Source organism: Rhodnius prolixus, unplaced genomic scaffold (genome assembly GCF_049639745.1).
Source record: "Rhodnius prolixus isolate KJV_2025 unplaced genomic scaffold, Rpr scaffold_11, whole genome shotgun sequence".
NCBI lineage: Eukaryota > Metazoa > Arthropoda > Insecta > Hemiptera > Reduviidae > Rhodnius > Rhodnius prolixus.
The window spans coordinates 13,433,380-13,450,629 of NW_027411625.1; the positions used below are offsets into that span (position 1 = coordinate 13,433,380).

The 17,250-nt window shown below is 36.2% G+C and overlaps 1 protein-coding gene across 6 annotated transcripts in view; it reads right to left on the minus strand.

Annotated features, from left to right (window-relative positions):
- brp (ELKS/RAB6-interacting/CAST family member bruchpilot) overlaps positions 1 to 17,250 on the minus strand; it is a 60,362-nt gene that overhangs the window by 7,967 nt on the left and 35,145 nt on the right. For 3 of the 6 annotated variants that reach the window (XR_012461385.1, XM_074137745.1, XM_074137743.1), the window contains 14 exons: positions 15,994 to 16,161; positions 13,368 to 13,535; positions 12,317 to 12,580; positions 11,953 to 12,170; positions 10,875 to 11,079; positions 5,462 to 5,743; positions 4,892 to 5,044; positions 4,164 to 4,352; positions 3,915 to 4,054; positions 3,503 to 3,766; positions 3,083 to 3,356; positions 2,612 to 2,788; positions 1,261 to 1,432; positions 291 to 572 (listed from right to left, as the gene is read on the minus strand). Coding sequence is in view for 5 of the 6 variants with exons in the window: in XM_074137745.1 (XP_073993846.1) it covers positions 291 to 572; positions 1,261 to 1,432; positions 2,612 to 2,788; positions 3,083 to 3,356; positions 3,503 to 3,766; positions 3,915 to 4,054; positions 4,164 to 4,352; positions 4,892 to 5,044; positions 5,462 to 5,743; positions 10,875 to 11,079; positions 11,953 to 12,170; positions 12,317 to 12,580; positions 13,368 to 13,535; positions 15,994 to 16,161 (2,956 nt within the window). In the remaining variant the exon portion in view is untranslated. The remainder of the gene's footprint in view (positions 1 to 290; positions 573 to 1,260; positions 1,433 to 2,611; positions 2,789 to 3,082; positions 3,357 to 3,502; positions 3,767 to 3,914; positions 4,055 to 4,163; positions 4,353 to 4,891; positions 5,045 to 5,461; positions 5,744 to 10,874; positions 11,080 to 11,952; positions 12,171 to 12,316; positions 12,581 to 13,367; positions 13,536 to 15,993; positions 16,162 to 17,250) is intronic. The other 3 variants (XM_074137746.1, XM_074137744.1, XM_074137747.1) reach the window with 2 other exon arrangements.

Below are 17,250 nucleotides of genomic sequence, written 5' to 3' on the forward strand. Positions count from 1 at the left end.
TTAATATTTATTTTTATTTAATATGTTGATAATAAAAATTTATGTGAATTATGAAACCTATTCGCTTTTTTCCCCGAAACCTGATCGGTTGCTGGACGTAAAGCCACGCGTTTACCCCATTTAGTTAATATTATTTATTAGTTAACGTATTTATTAGTTTTACTATGAAAATTATGGAAAATCAAAACTTTAGAAAGAACAATTTGTAGAGAAAACATCTGTTATATGCATGGGATCAAAATTCCGGATACGCGTCTAAGGCAAACAGTAAAACTGACTTTTTTTCTTACCTAGATGCAACTGAGCTTTCTCCAGCTCTCTAAGTAAACGTTTCACCTCCATTTCAGCAGAGTCTCTAGATTGAGACACTTTGTCCAAACGATCTCGCAGGCGATCCATCTCTGAGTCGCTGACGGAAGCAGCTACACCGGCTCTGGCCAGTCGATCATTCTCTGACTGCAATCTCTCCATTTCTCGTTGTACTCTGGCAACCTCATTCTCCGCTTTGTCACGAGCTAATTGCATTTTATCTAGTCGATCTCTAAGTAGGCCGGTCTCTAAGTCTACACCACCTACAATTCATTTTATTTATTTTTTCAATCAGTCTTTTTTCTAACACAGGATTCGTACCAGAAGGAAAGAAAAACGCTTGAATGACGTCGATCTTCCCATGCCAGCTAGTTTTCGGGATAAAAATTCCGAACATCTCGGTGCCATTTCATTTCTCTCTTGATGAGTTTAACCCTAGTACTCTAGGTTTACTATACAAGTGTAAAGTAATAATAATCGCAGTACCATACGAGTCTTGATTTTTTTTTTTTGAAAGGATAAAACTTTAAAATATTTTTTATGTATGCAACATCGATAAATTTAAGGCATTAAAGGATAAATTACATTAGGTAATTGAAATTATAATTATAACAAGCAAAATGCAAATATTTACATTGTGAAAAATCATTTTGCATGATTTTTAATACACTAATACACACTTGCTTATTGCATTATGTACATAAAATATTTGTTTTATTATCTATTATTGATACCAATTAAAGGAAATGAAGGATAAGAAGGTTTTTATATAAGTACCCTTCAATAGTAAACATTTATATATATATATATATATATATATATATATATGTGTGTGTGTGTGTGTGTGTGTGTGTAAAATAATGCCAGCCACCCAAAAACTAAATTAGATAAATATACACCTTTTTCAGAGTTCTAAATTTTCGATCAAAGAGAATTTGGGAAAGCACTTACCTTTACTAGACATATCCGCGCGTAGTCTATCATTTTCTAGTTGCAACTTCTCCTGTCGATCTTTTAACTTCTCACACTCTATGTGCAATCGTTCCATCTCGTCTTGATTCTTGCTCTGGGCGTCCGAGAGTTTGGTGATCTCTGCACGGCTCAAGTCTAATTCTAATTGTACCTGCAAGGCAAGTAATAATTAGAATAGTAAGAAAAATTAAAAAGCAATTCGAAAAAAAGAAATAAAAATAGGAAATATTAGATTGGATGATCACCTATACGATAGATATAGCATAGCTTGGTTATGCTAATGAACTGCCCTAATTAAAATGAACTTCAAAAACGAAGGGATAGTTCGGAAATATTAGCTAGAATGACAAGCAAATTATTTTAATATGACTTTCACCACCGTTATCTGTAGTAGATCAGAAACCAATTCCGATAACTGGACGCGCTTGTAATTATTCATTTAGGTGGGTATAAAAGAAAGTAAAGAAAAAAATTAGGATTGGTTTGCTATTGTCTTTTAGCTGTTCCCAGTCGTTCTTCCATATTGCTTACGCAACGGTCAATATATTCTTCAACCAATGGATTAAAATAATCTTCCGGGATCTCCATGTAGGCACCTTTAACTACATTTAACAACAAAATGACAGCTCACAACACGGCAGTGCCACGAAGATCAATGTTTTAGCAACAAATCATTATCTGCTTATCTTCAGCCCAAGACTGAACGTATGGAAGGGGGCCAAATTTCCTCTCCCACGAACGAGGACAAGTCTCTAGTCTCAATTCGCCAAGCCTAGGTATTCTCTCTTAAAAGGACGTTGTATACTAGTATCAGTAAGTAGCAGCCGCGCCCTTCAGTTGCCTGTTGATCCTTAAATTGCAATTAGAAAAATTTCTTTCTCTAATTTTTCCGAACTCAGTACCCAGTTAAATGTTGTGATTTCACAGAGTTTCTGCATTAGAAAACCTATCATGTTTTGGAAAGTGGCTCTTTGAGTGAGAACTATTTCCTTAGAACAGTATTTGAACAGCTTATTATGCAGCTGCAACCCACATAGTGCTGGGCGCATGACACTAGTTTAGCCCTGCTCTAGTAATTGTCTCGTACTCCAGTAGAACTGGACTTGAGGGTAAATGTAAGACTAGAGTAGAGTTGGACATTCCAAATGGCGGCCACATCATAGTCACCTTTCGAATTAGAGTTACAACCTGTACACTTGACCAATAAATACATCAGATATAAATACATCCCTCAACAATAGCACTCTCAGTCATTCACTTATAACACACTTAAAAAAAAAATCACATAGAATATTAAAAATTGAGAATTGTAATTTATAAATGTTCATACCTCATGTAAGCGTGTCTCAAGTCGTTCGTTGGTTTGACTTAACTTGTCAGCACGCTCTAATTCGTGTTGATATTTTGAGCGTAAATGTTCAGCAGTATCTCTCAGGCGTTCCATCTCCTCTTTGCTTCTCTCCTGTGTATCCTGATATTTACCTGCACGGGCTGCGTAACGTTCAATCTGCATAAAACAAATTACACTGCCTAAATACATCATACCAGACTTTATATTTCATGTTATTTGATAAAAATATTCAAGATCCTTGTTTAAGGAAATACCTATAAAATTGAGAAATATTGAAAAGTTGTTTCAAATAAGTAAGAATTATCTGAGTATTGAATATTTGTTGGATTAAATTTATTTATTAGTCAGTACAGATTTAATTAATGAACTCACACTGTTGTGGAACACAGTATGTGATCCGTTTGTTTGAGAGTTAAACCAAAATTCACAATTAAATTTGCTTAAACGAACCTCTTCCTTAAGACTATCCATTTCAGCATGATATCGTTCCGCTTCCAGTTGTCCTTTGCGGAGTTCAGTTTGCATTTTGTCTTGCTTATCATACAATTTCTCTAACTCCAAGGATAATCTTGCAACCTCTTCCTGGCTCTTCTCATAAGCACTTTGACTCTTAGTCAACTGTGAGTGCGCTCGTTCCAACTCGAACAGCGTTCTGTCGGAGTCTGCCTGTAGCTTGTCACGCTCAGATTGAACCCGTCTCATTTCGATTTGAGTCTTATCGTACCTGTAACCAGATACAAATTTATGTTTCTGGTAGATTTTTGGAATTAAGGTTTTCACAGACATGGGATACTTTAAAGTTCAAGGTATAATTAATCTTGCGTATGCGGTACATTTGCAAGAGCACTCAACAAATCTATTAAAATTTACCTTTCTCGCATCATATCCAAATCTACGGACATTCGATCCATGTCCTCTTTGAACTTATCTTCAGACTCCTTGGTGCGACCCAACTGCAGCATCGCTCGGTCGTAAAGCTCTTGGATTCGCTGGGTTTCATCCTGTGTCTTGCGGACTTCTTCACGAGATTTTGTCTGCAGAATCTGTATTTTCTCCACTTCTAATTCTAAGCGATCTTTTTCGGTTTCAGCCGCTTCTAAACGATTTTGTAGGCGATAAACTTCGCCTTGAGACCTATGAAATAAAAGAGCAAAAGATTTTTTATCAACAAAATTCCCAAATAGAGCACAGTAAGTATCTGCGTTGTAACCCTGATACAATCGCGTCAGAGTGGTGGTGTAATCGTATGAGTATTAACCCTGCGAGGTTCAGAGCTACCTGCCTGTCATACTTCTCCAACATGCGCTCGAATTCCTTGTTGGCTGTGTCCTTATCCTCTAGTGCTTTTTGTAAGACTATCTGATTTTTCTCCAACTTCTCCTTTAGAATTTCGATTTCTGTCAGCATTTCATCCTTTTCTAGCTGTGGAAATAAAAAGAACGAAAATTAATAAGAACCTCTTTTCAATCTATCACTATTTATGACGTTTGAGACACACCGCCCTAAATATCTCTTGAGAGCAATTTCTTACTTGGAATTTTTGCTGTGATTGTGTAGTCTTCTCCCATCTTTCTTTGAAGACTTCTAGCTCGGTCAGCATGTTATCGCGATCACGCTGAGCTTTAGAAAGTTGATTCTGCTGTAGTTCAAGTCGTTCTTGCAATTTTTCACAATCCTCTTGGAAAGTGTCCTTTTCCTTCTGTAATCTGCTCAAGATAATCTGGAACAGACATAAGGATATTGAGTTGGTACTCACTTTGGTAAGTGTCCACAGAACCATAACAAGAATATTTCTTTTACCGCAACTTGCTGTTTTTCTCTAAATAAGACTATCTGTATGTATACCAATAGTTTATAAAATAAATATATTTAAAAACCAATTCTTTGCTCCTTGAAGAGATAGACTGTTTAAGGTGATTTGGTCAAATTTTATCACAACATAAATGTCCAGCCACTGCAGGGAAATGTTTGATTAAGATTATTTGGACAGATCTCGCCACTGAGATGTGACGCACCAAGTAGTTTTGCTGCTTACGAGAGGAAAAACAAACACACCGGCAAGTACCTTCGGCCATAATGGGTTTTTCTGATAAACATATATCGCTACTGATATTGAGACAATCGAGTTTGTTTTGCTATTAATAAGTAGTGAGAATAAACACACCTAGTTTGTAATGTTAGGTCCCCACAGAGTTCGGCAATTTTTTTTAAAGAGGCTAAATGGCCGAATCTTCGAAATGACTAGGCATTGATCCTTACCTGAACTTTTTCATATTTATCCCTCAGTCGATCCGCTTCTAGCTGTACAGTTTCTTTTTCCTTTTGTAATCTAGTCGATTGTCCGAGAGCTTTGTCTAGTTGGGACTGTACATTCTCGAAATCATAATTCTGCTTCTCTTTTTCCATTTGCATCTGCAATAAAGAAAATTATAATGACCGTACATTGTAGTAAAGGTTGTAAGTCTGATTATATTGAACAATGGTTCGACCTCTACGTATCGACTAACCTGGGACTGTGTACATTACAAGCATGTAATCACAGTTAATATTACTTAAAAAATCTGGAGCAGTGTCAAGTGCAAGGCAGTATTTTTGCTTAACATTTCACAGATGTTAGATTTGAGCATTGTAATCAAGGAATTCAAAGAGAAACACTGTTGTAGTTATGTTAATATGACTTACAGCATTTTTTTTTTTTTTTTTTTTTTTTTTTTAGGTACAAGTTTAAAATTCCACTTGTAATACATTAATAGGAATAAATCTGTATTGTACTGACTTATGGCAATTTAGGGTAAAGTTTAAGGCTGCCCATTACAAACGCATACTTACTCTTCTTATTTCTCCAGTCGCCTTGTCCAGTCTTTCCTGCAATTTGTCAACTTCGGACTGAGCTTTGTCCAGAGAGTTCTGCAGTTTTTCTTGCTGCAGTTGCGCTTTACCTAATGTGGCCTGTGTCCGTTCCAGTTCCTCGCGAGATTTTTCGAGCTCTAGTACAGCCTTGTCACGATCCGCATGCATACGGGAAATAGTCGCTTGAGCGCGTTCGTACTCCTCGCGAACGCTTTCCTGTTCAGTTTGGGCATTCTCCAGTTTTGCCTTCAATCTGTAGACCTAAAAGTTTTGGCAATAAAGGGCTTATTAGTCTTATTTAAGGAAATTAAGAAAAAAAAAAAAAGGTTTTAGCAGGCCTAAGTTTTTCAAACAGAAATATGATATTGCTCAAAGTTTTTAGTGCAGAGAGGTTGGAGCAGACCTTAATACTTCTGTTCTGACTGCTACTAAAATTGAACAAGGAAGAAGCATAGGGCTACTTACTTCAGCTCTAGACATCCTGCATGTTCATACCATCCCCCACACAGGGAAGTGTAGATTCACAGGGCAGCTGAAGCATCAGTGGGGCCCAGATAGGGTAGACTGCAATACGTCTGTTTTAACAGCCACTAAGATTGAACTGATGAAGAATCTCAAGGCAACTATTATCTCACCGAGAAAAATGAATAAATTAAATAAACGGCAGAGAGGAAAATATATAGCGCGGTAGAATTTAAAAATTAAATTTTAATGTTTATTTTATTAAAGGCAATAAAATTTTATTTCATGTTGAAATATTATGTTCAATGTATTATTTATTAAATTGAAATAGTTAAAACATCATAGCATGGTAGGGAAAACAAAACACCTTTGATTTGAGTTGCTGACGTAATTAACAAAAAAAAGTGCATGTGATCAGTGTGCGTAAACGTTTTTAAGTAGACAGTAGGTGCGCTTTGCACTTACAGAGATTTCAATAGACTTTTCATCGGCCGTCGCCAGATTTTTCCACTTTTCCTGTGGACTAAGTGCTAAGAAGTCAGATTGAAGCTTCTAGGTATCCGGAAGGGGAATGTAAAAGTGATGGATAGAACGGAGCTGGATTAGAAGCATCGATAACATTAAGAAAGGAAAATGTGCACAATTAACACATACGTATAATTCTCTTTAAAATAATTATTAGGATTTTCCAGAACCGTATGTTTAGATCCGGGAAGGAAAGAATATTGGTTGGAAGAAAGTATTATAATATTTTCTTTTTGTTTCTTATCTTTTTTTTTATTGCATCTTGGATGGGGAAAGATGTGGTCAAATACTAGACAGGATATCTGGCAGTCACGCAAGAAGTCCTATGATTCATCATCTTTTAAATCTTGGTGGTAATCAGAAGTGACTAATTAAGATTTCTCCATCACATTTTAGGTTCATACAAATGCTTCAGCTGCACTTACTTAGTCTACGATGAATTTTGTTAGAAATGGTGTATTTATAAAAAAAATACCAGACAGGAGTTTTGGTGCTCAAATAAGTATCCCTGAACTTGTTCAACTGTTGAATCAAGGTGGCAGTCAGAACTGACTAATTAAGGTCTGCTCCATCTCCTTCTGAGGCCCACTAATGCTTCAGCTGACTGAGTCTACAGTGTCCTGAGCACAGGTTTACCGGCCAGTTAATCAGTGAACAGGAAAGGGTGCAAGAAGAAGAAAAACTTAACAAAATAGTTAAACACTAAAAACAAGCGCCAAGGTAACTTTGAAGTACCCTAATAGGGAAATTAATTATATCAAAGAAATAGTGTTATAAAAAAAAAGTACTGATAAAAAAAAATTGATTTCCAGAGTAGATTTCACCCCATACCAATATTTCCTCAAGTTAGCACCAATTAATTCCCCTCCAAACTGGTGGTCAACCTGCCGACTAAAGTTGTCATAAGAGTAAGATGATAAAAAGATTATTTCGGCGCTTACCTGAGCTTCAGATTTATTTATCGTATGGGATTATTCCAGAACTAGAAACAGGAGGGAAGGAACTTTTATTCACCTAGTTTTTATTCCCTCAAATTTCCTATGAAATGATGTTGATATAGATTACCACTTACTTATAAACTAATGTCAGTTGACAATAATAAACAATTTAAGAGAAGGGATTAGCCAAAGGCTTAAATTGGATATGGTAGGCAACGTCTCAAATTTGATGTGTAAATGATAAATTTATAAATAATAAACATACTATTTTAGTGTGGATTAGAAAATCTAAAAAAAAATATATTAGTAAAGTGAGTAAAGTAGTACTTCCAATTAAGGGGTTATGATCGCTATGTTGCTGTCAAGTTCCCTGGCACTGCCTCATCTATAGGTACAGTTTCAGCTTTCTGTGTACTTTAGTTTTTGAGATATTTTGTTCACACAAATTCATTCATACGAGACCATTTCTAAGAACCACTTTTTTTGGGCTCAGTAGGATTAAAGGAATTTTTAAGAATTTCTTAAATTACATAATACTAGTTACCTGCATAAAAGAAAGTCCAAGAAACTATTAACATTCATTTTTGTTTCTTCCTTTTATTGTTTCAATGAAAGACTTTAAAACATTCTTTATTTTTTAACATTTTTTTTTTCATTTTCTTTGATTAAATTGTGTATAATTTTCTTATTTTATATCATCATTTCAAAGGACATTTTTGGAAATAAAAACTTTGTGAATATTAATTCTTTTACTTCTCTATCCTCTGGAATATTTCTATACGATAAATGAATCCGAATTTTCTGTAAGCGCTGAAATTATGTAAGAAGTTAAAGCTGTAAAGTTTTTTGAAATCTCAGGGCTGAGTGCCAGGTATCCTGTCTGGAATTTGACCACGTCATTTCCGACGCACGGCCGTGTAGACGCATTAAGGGCAGCTGAAGCATTAGTGGGGCCCGAGAAGGTGTTAGTAAGTATGTTCTGACTGCCACCAAGATTGACCAGGTGAAGAAATCTTGGGCTACTTACTTGAACACCAGAGTAATGTAAGTGTGATGATTGACACAGGTTCTTAATGGCGATGTGTGACTCATGATACCGTAAGTCACCTTAATTTCCCACCGCTTGGAGCAGAAACCTTGTTCATGCCTTGTTTGAGTGTGCTGTTGCGGAAGACACTGTACATAAACAATACCGCAGACGGTTAAACAATCTTGTAAGGGAGCTATACATGCAACCTAGTAGGTTTAGACCAAGCAGTGATCTGTTCTTCTGTAGAAGCCGTAGTTCCTAATCAAATGGAATGGTGTACTAAAATCTAAGAGAATCAAGAAGAACTTGCCAGAAACAGTAGCTTTTTAATGGCCTAACAGCTTAAAAAAAACAGTAGGATTAGCACTTAAGGGTATAAAATAAGATTAGTAGAAACCTATTCAACATTAGTGGTGATACATTCATTTTAGAAATTAGGGACATTAGTGACCTTTTGGTTTGAAGGTCCATGGAATCTGTTGGATGGTATTGAGAAGTTGGCTATACAACATTTCTTTGATGCTCTCATAAGAAAGGGAGGTATGAAGTTGCTTTATCCTGGATCGAAGGGTATCCACGATAACCAATAATCGCCTGTTGGCAGAAAAGAGACTGAAACGTTTTATTTCCTGATTTAAGAACGAAAGATACACGCAGAGAACAATAGAATATTCGAAGGATGGTTGAATGATGATTTAAATGAATTTTTTATAAAAGTCAAGATCGATAAATATCGTCTCTTCCAGCCCCCAGACAAATAGCACTTGACAATGATGATAAGATTTTCTTCATTTTTTTAGGCATGGTCATTCAATATTATCTGGAGAATATGTTGAGCAGAGCACTCTTTCCTCTCGGAACGTCGATCTTTTGATGAACAGTTTCTATGTAGACAAATGTCTTATAAGGGCGAATCCCGAAGAAGAAGCTGAACGATTTCGAACGATAAACCACATTCATTGTAAGGGAAACCAAGTTCCACCTTAAAGTACGGGAAAAAAGTTTTGATGTGGTTGAACAAAAGTTTACTTTAGTTTTCGTTCTGATTGGCTCAGACAGAAAGAATTTCTCCGACTATGCAGCCAATATCTGGATATCTGGGCACGACTTTAACAGATGTCAACCAAAAGAGTCATACTGACTGACGCAGAAAATCTTTAACCTTTAGGCTTGAGATGTCCAGTGAACTTAAAACCTAAGCTTTTAATTTTAAATAGTTAGTCTTCCAACTCAGTAGAGTAGAGTAGTAACTCTACCTTTCTTCTGGATGGTACAAAGTTAACACGAATTAAAAAGTCAGCACTAACCTCACTTTGAGAAAAACGAGAGTGGGAAGAATTGTGAGACCACTTCCGAATCTTTCTTATGAAGATAAAAAAAAGTATTTGAACATTATTTAATGTTTTACTATTTCGAAGGAAGTAGGATGTCATATTTCGAGACTTAATTGTAGCGAAGGCGCTAGAAAAATTTAGTAATAGGAAAAGAGTTACGGGAAAAATATTTTGATTTTTATAGATTTTATAAATAATATAATTGAAATACCTTGCACACTAGAAAAACATATTATCATTAATTGAGATTTTTTTTTTTTTTTGTAAATTTCTCCTGAAAAATAAACAGAGTTATTCGTACAACTTTTCATTATTTATTAAATTCATCTTGCTGATTTTCCGATTTCTAATAATTTTGGAAGTTTTAGAGCTGACTGCAATACTTCTGTTCTGACAGCCACTAAGAATTAACAGGAGAATCAATCAAGTCCAGCGCTACTTCCTTAAGCGCCAGATATTGTGTCTGGTATTTGAGTACACTATTTCCCTCACACGGTTGTGTAGAATCAATAAGGCTAGATGAAGCGTTAGTGGGGCCCTAGAAGGTGTTGAGTAGATAGATCTTATTACGTCTGTTACAACTGCCACCAAAATTGAACAGTTTGGCAAGGCGAGGGCTGCTTACTTTAAGCGATAGATATTCTATTTGCTATTGGACCACAATATACTCCTTGGTCTACTTACAGAGTTGTGTAGACTCAGATCAGTTTTAAGAGGGGTCCTAGAAGTTGTTGGGGCAAAGCACAGTGACACACTGTGCAGGCGTTGGAATCTTGAACTATTTACTAGAGCGCCTGTTAATTCTGGAACTTTGCCACATCAATTTCCCTGAAGTCAGGTACAGTATAGACTTTGAAACGGCTGCTGAAGAATTAGTGGGGCCATAGAATGTATTGGAGCAGAGTGCTTGACGTGATCAAGAGTTTTCAGGTGTATGAAACCCTGGTCTACTTAGCATTAAGTATACTTTCTGGAATTAGGCCTCAATATTTTCCCCACGAAGCAGTGCAGTCTCAGAAACGCAACTGTAGAATTTGTGGGCCCTAGGAATTCTTGAAACAGATTTTCACACGTTTGTCGTCAAAATCCAATACATAACTTACCTCCCCTTGTAGTTTCTCAACCTTTTCTTGTGCCCCTGTAGCTTCAGATCTGGCCCGCTCATTGTCCACCTGGGCGACCCTTAATTCTGCTTGCGCCCTGCGTAATTCTGCAGCGGTCTTATCAGCCTTCTCCTGGATTCGATCCAATTCCTGCGAGGTGTTCAACGTGGATCGTCCAAAAGTTGTTTGCGATCTGCATTCAAAACTTTTAATATCATTATCACAAACGCAACATCTATTGGACAGCGAATTTCCGCAAATGAAAACCTTCAGCCCAGGTAGATTGTTTACTCTAGTTGAGAATGTAAACATATTAAAAACACTTAATTGAGTTATTACAAAAGAGTGTAAAAAAAAAATTACTTAACGTCGAAGATTCTTTACTTTATCACAAGTTCTGGTACATTTGCTTTGGAGATGACTTTGTTTAAACTTCAGTGCCATCACATTAATATAGAAAATGTAAATATGGAAGATAATGGCACGTAAGCTTAAACAGTCGCCTGCACCAGCATACTTTTAGAGATAGTATGCAGAGTTAGTATGCTTTGAGGTGGTGGCCTAATGTGGTGCAAGTTCATTTGCCATTAGCTACAATAGGAAAAGTTAAAAGGGTGGATACTCGTAGGTTAACGGTCTGTTGAGGGACAATTACACGTGCAATTATCTGCACTGGAAGAAATTGAAAATTATGGTTGGGGTGGCACTCCATTGTGCGATTTCATTGGTTGCTATCTACAGTAGGAGAAGAAGTATGGAGGCACCATAGATTCATGAATACCACCCATAGAAGTGGTGTAAGTCAAACTTCCAACACCTGGTAGAGGATGTCTAACAACAGCGAGCCAAGCATGGCTCTATTTTTAATATTAATACTGTTCATAACAGTTTACAAAAAACAAAATAAACAAAAAACAGCGCAGAGATTACAGGGCATATAAATGAATAATGACATTGACAAACAATTCTTGGGACTTTAAAGTAAGAGACGTCAATTATTCTGGGCCGTCTGTTTTCATTATTTTGGAAAATATGGTCACTCCAGAAGAGTAGAAACGTTCAAAGCTAAAGATTTCACCTTTCTAATTCGTGACGCAATCGTTCATTCTCTAATTCTAAACGAGTCATACGCTGTTTGGCAGCTTCCCAATCAGCACCCGACCTGCCAACTTCGCTGGCAGCCTTGTCTAGTTCAGCTTTCGATTTTCCTAGTTCCAACTGAGAGCTTTCAAGCTTGGCTTCTAGGCGATCTTTCTCCAACTGTGCTCGATCCATGCGGGCACCTAGTTTTTCAACCTACAAAAATTATATTGGTCAGAATACAACGAGCCAAGCAAGAAAACAGCAAGTAGTACTAGGTGAATGTGATGAGATTAGAGTGGCTGAGAGTTCCTAGGTACCTCTCTTGCTGTGCACTAAATCCGGTCACTTGATATTTTTACCTCACTCTCTAGGGCATGCAACTTCAGCTTGTATTCAGCTATGTCTCTTTCATGAAGCTCCCTCTCTTCTTGGCGTTCCTGTTCTGCTCGATCGCGTTGTTCACGTAACTGACTCATCTGGCGCTCCTTGTCTCCTATCGCTTCTTCCAGACTGGACAGAGCACCTTCTGAACTGCAATGATGCGCTTGCAATGCAGATAGTCTTGCTCGAGCCATATCTACTTGATTGTCCTTTTCCTTTAGCAAATCTTCAAGATTTTCAATCTGTGGGCAGTCAAAATAAAATGTGATATTCTAATTTTAAAAAGTCTAAAATGGTTAGATCAGCTAAGATAATTTCCATCAAACTGACTGAATTTAATAGGTAGGATAGATTAAATTAGTGGGTCATGTGCTTATGGTGAATTTGTACAACGTATTATCACAGCATTTAAAACAATCAAGCTCCAGCGATGTACCGGGTGAGTCAGGAAAATTAGGTTAGCGAGCTCACACACTCAAGACTTATAGTACTTTTTTTTAATTTAAGGCGCATCAACTTCTGTTTCATTGCAGTGCCGTTCTCCGGATACTGTTCTCTCGTTACAGACAACTCTGCCTACCACAAGAAAGTGGGCTCTAAGAAGCTTCTAGGCAAAGAAAAACTAAGGGCTAGCAGATGCATTCGATACGGATCGCCGCATGGGAATCCAGTACGATTACCACTCTGCTAATGTCTTCCCTTCTACTTACAGTACTGTTCACATTTTTTTGAGAAGAACTAAGACGAATTCCCAGATTTTGAAGCGCTTCGTGTAAACACATGTCCGTATATGTGCACAACAAAATTTAAAAACATACACAGTTAAAAAGCCAGTAATGTGACGTGTAATGTTCCGCTTGTTCAGAGAAAAACCGTCACAAACAAATAAGTGCAAAATCTGTCACTTGATGGATGGGTGTTGTCTTTTTTTTAATGGTTTTTAATAGGCGTAATTCAACTTTTAGGAGTACCAACATAATTTCAACTGAATATGGTTCTATAATCAATTTCAATACAACGCAAACTCACCTTCCTTTGCAGAACGTTGATCTTACGGTCCTTGATGTCCATATGGTCTCGCATTTCATTCAGCTCATTAGCCATACGATTTTTCTCCTGTTGAGCTTGCAAAGCCAACTGGGTCTTCTTCTCGATATGTCGATTCTTCTCTTCGAGTCTCTGTCGTAATTCTTCTACCTGAAGATCAGAAAATTGATGGGGTTCCTTAAGTCTGCCATAGTTTAAATGGATATCAGATAAAATTTAATTACACTTTGTTTTCATCTTTAGATTATCCTGTTGAGTCAAATTTAATTTTGTTGAGACGACCTTATTCTAGATTATTACGGAATATCAAGTTTTGATCATTCAGTCATGTTATCAAGTATTTTTGTAATTTCACACATGAGAGCACAGACAGTCATGAAACCGATTGATTTTTATTTTTAAATTTTTTGTCAATCTTTTATTTCTCAGCATGTACAATGTACATATACAAATATTACACTTGTACATGTACTTGTAAAAATATGACAAATTAACAATGACTTTTTTGATGACATATTACACATTTTAATACACATTAAACATGACTTAATAATAGAATTTAGTGTCGTTCAAAATAAAAAGAATAAACGATGAATTAATGATTTTATTGGACTAATTAAAATTAAAAAATAGTAAAAATAAAACTTTGGAAAAATTTAAAGTAGTTAAACTTTTAAATGTCGAGATAGTTTATAAATTTCGTGAAATATTTTCACATTTCACTTTGAACAACTCATTTTAGATAGCCAAGAAGCACCAGTGGTGACCAGGGATCTGTAAGCTTACATAATCTCGTTTAGGAAGATTTCCAAGATCTTAATGTCGACAGCCTTTCTTATATTTACTCCTCTTACGATATATCTATTTCATAATTCTGTAGGTTCATTATTCCTCTAATGGACTGACTAATGTCACTATTGGCTCCCTTTCTAGAAATTGTCATATCGCAACTTATTAACTTCACGTATTACATCAAGAAATTTTTTAATAAATAAATTTAAATCAGAATATTTTGTATTAAATTCGCTTTTTATTTTAATACAGTTGAAATCATAGCACATCCAACAAAATTATTAATTATTTTTCGAACGCATTCTTGAAACTTACTCTGATTAGCTTTAAGAACTGTATATAAGTCATTCAACTTCATTTTTGTTTGGTAAACATACCTAGAAGGAATTTCGAACAAAATGAAATTGGGTTCAGAGTCACTTTTCTATTGAGATGTTTTCCACGTGAGACCCTGTGATACTTAATCATAGTTAAATCTATACTTCTCTGTGCTTCTATTATCTGAAAGTTTGGTTAAGAAGCATCGCATTCATGACAATATTTGATTGGAAGCAACCAGTCCTCCATTGTTTTACCACATTTGTCAGAACATTATTCAACAGAGATTACATCACATTCAAATCTAACGATATTAATGTGAGGCAATTTATTAACATCATCTAATTCTATTAAGCTTGTATTAATAACTAATTTATAGTCAAAATACAGCTAGGCAGCTAAAAATTTTAATCCATTTTTCATTGAACATAATCTCAGAATCCTCATCAGCTTTATTTGCTAATAATACGTTATCTAAATATTTATTTATAAACTATATTCCAGCTCTCTTCCGTTCACTTTGTTTGAAGATTTACTAAGAAATCCAGAGATTTTTATTTTTAATACTATAGGGATCGGTAAATATACCAAGTTTATGTTTTTATCACTACTATTTTAAATTACTAGAGGCTTCTCTTGGCCTCTGAAAATTGTCTTGTAACCATTGAGTTTGATGATGCCTACTCAGTAGCCTATGTTATTCACCATAATCAGTATTTTGTGTCTACAATTTTGTTTTATGTGTAGGGCAGTCAGTACTATTCCAGATGTGCAGATAGGTGAGTGTATAATACTAATACATTATTAAACAGAAACACACATTTTGTACAGACAAACAATAAATAATGAAAGACAACGCCAATATTGCTATGAATGATTCAGCAAGTCGGGGTTCTGCAATAGCTATTTAGTTGCGAAAGTTAATTGTTCAAAAAGTGCGGAAGGGTAAGGATATTAAGACATTTCTAAATAAGCAGAGAGATCTTAGATTCAAGTGGGGAATTACTCACGGAATCGTTATTCGTCCAATTGTTACTTATGAAGAAAAGTAGCTATCATAAGTAATTACTTGCCGTACGTTGACAACCTCAAATATACACCATCTTCCAAGCCTAAACTCCCAAAGTAGTACTTAGGTTGTAAGAATCAATGCCAGGATATTTGGTGTTCTGGGAAGGTAGCCCAGAGCTTCTAAAAGTGTTTCGTTTCGTTGGGAGTTAGAGCAGATTATTGCAATCTGATTGGTCACCTTCTTCAGCTATCTTTCAGACTGTCTCTTGTAAAGAATTCTCCTCTGTGGTCACGATTCTAGGCTGGCATATATAGTGCTCTAATTAACAGCCCAGCGCTCTTAGGTTTGCTCTGCCTTTTTGAAAGTCAGCGCAAATTATTGCAGCCTGTCACAACCTAGAAGCCTATAGCTTCTACAAGTAATCCCTCACCCAGAGTCTACTTGGAAACAAATTCAATATACACAATACTAAAAGCTTATACTAACGTCAGCCTGTAGCATATTATAGTGCTCCTCTTTGGCGCACAGCGACTCCTTCAGCACAGCGATATGCCTCTGATAGTCCTGATGCTGTTCTTCCAGAGTCTTCATCTTTGCGCTCATCGCCAAGATCTCTTGGTCTCGCCTTTGGATCTCCGCTCGAAACTCCTCTAGCTAACATGATGAGCATTGAGTCACCACTTGGACAATTGTATAATCTCCAAAGTTTTAAGTTTTTAAATTGAGCCGGAAAACTAAGGAAAGCTAAATTAATAAACAACTAAAAACGGGAACCCAGAATGTCCTTTAGGATTAGGTGGCCCAACTTTACAGCTTGCATTTTACTAATAGGATCGCTACTTATAGAAGAAAGTCATCTTCTGCCTGATTTTATTCTAAAATTTGTCTTACTATAATGATTTTTTTTTTTTTCTATGATCACTGCCGAGATGTCTAGCGAAATATACACGGAAAATTGGAAGTTGTTAACAATATACTACATACCCTGGCGGGGAGCCAAATCAGAAAAAGAGGAGCGCCAATTAAACGACTTCCCAGTGTCCAAGAGAATCTTCTAAGGGCTGCTCTGGATTACAGTTTATGGTCACTACGCTTTGTACGAGATTTGAGAAAAATTCGCACAGTCTGGAACTGAGTTAGAGGTTGCTCTGGATTACAGTTTATGGTCACTATACTTTGTACGAGATTTGAGAAAAATTCGCACAGCCTGGAACTGAGTTAGAGGCTGCTCTGGATTACAGTTTATGGTCACTACGCTTTCTACAAGATTTGAGCAAAATTCGCACAGTCTGTACTGAGTTAGAAGCTGCTCTTACAGTGTTCCTCAACTGGATGCGATTATTAGTCAGTGAGCTCATACCATCTGACTACTTTATATGGCCACAGTGTAAGAATGTGAGATCATATTCACACATCCAGTGCTTTAAGAGAGTGTTTAGTACTGCTTTAGTGATCTCACTCAAATTAGTTGAGTTTATTAATGGTTATTCTTATTAATAAAACAAGGGAATTCTTTGCTTCGGCTTCTTCGGGGAATTAGAATTTTAAAAGTAAAGCTCTAATTCTCCCTCTTTACATATTTTGGAGGCCCTAACCTTGATGAGAATTACAGAAGCTTTTTTCGGACACAATTGCAAAATATTCTTAACCCTGATTCATTTATCTCCATTGTTCTAGAGAATGATTTGCTGGAAGGAAGTCAAGGGATTACGCGGTGGTTATTCCAAGTCTAAAACTTATTCA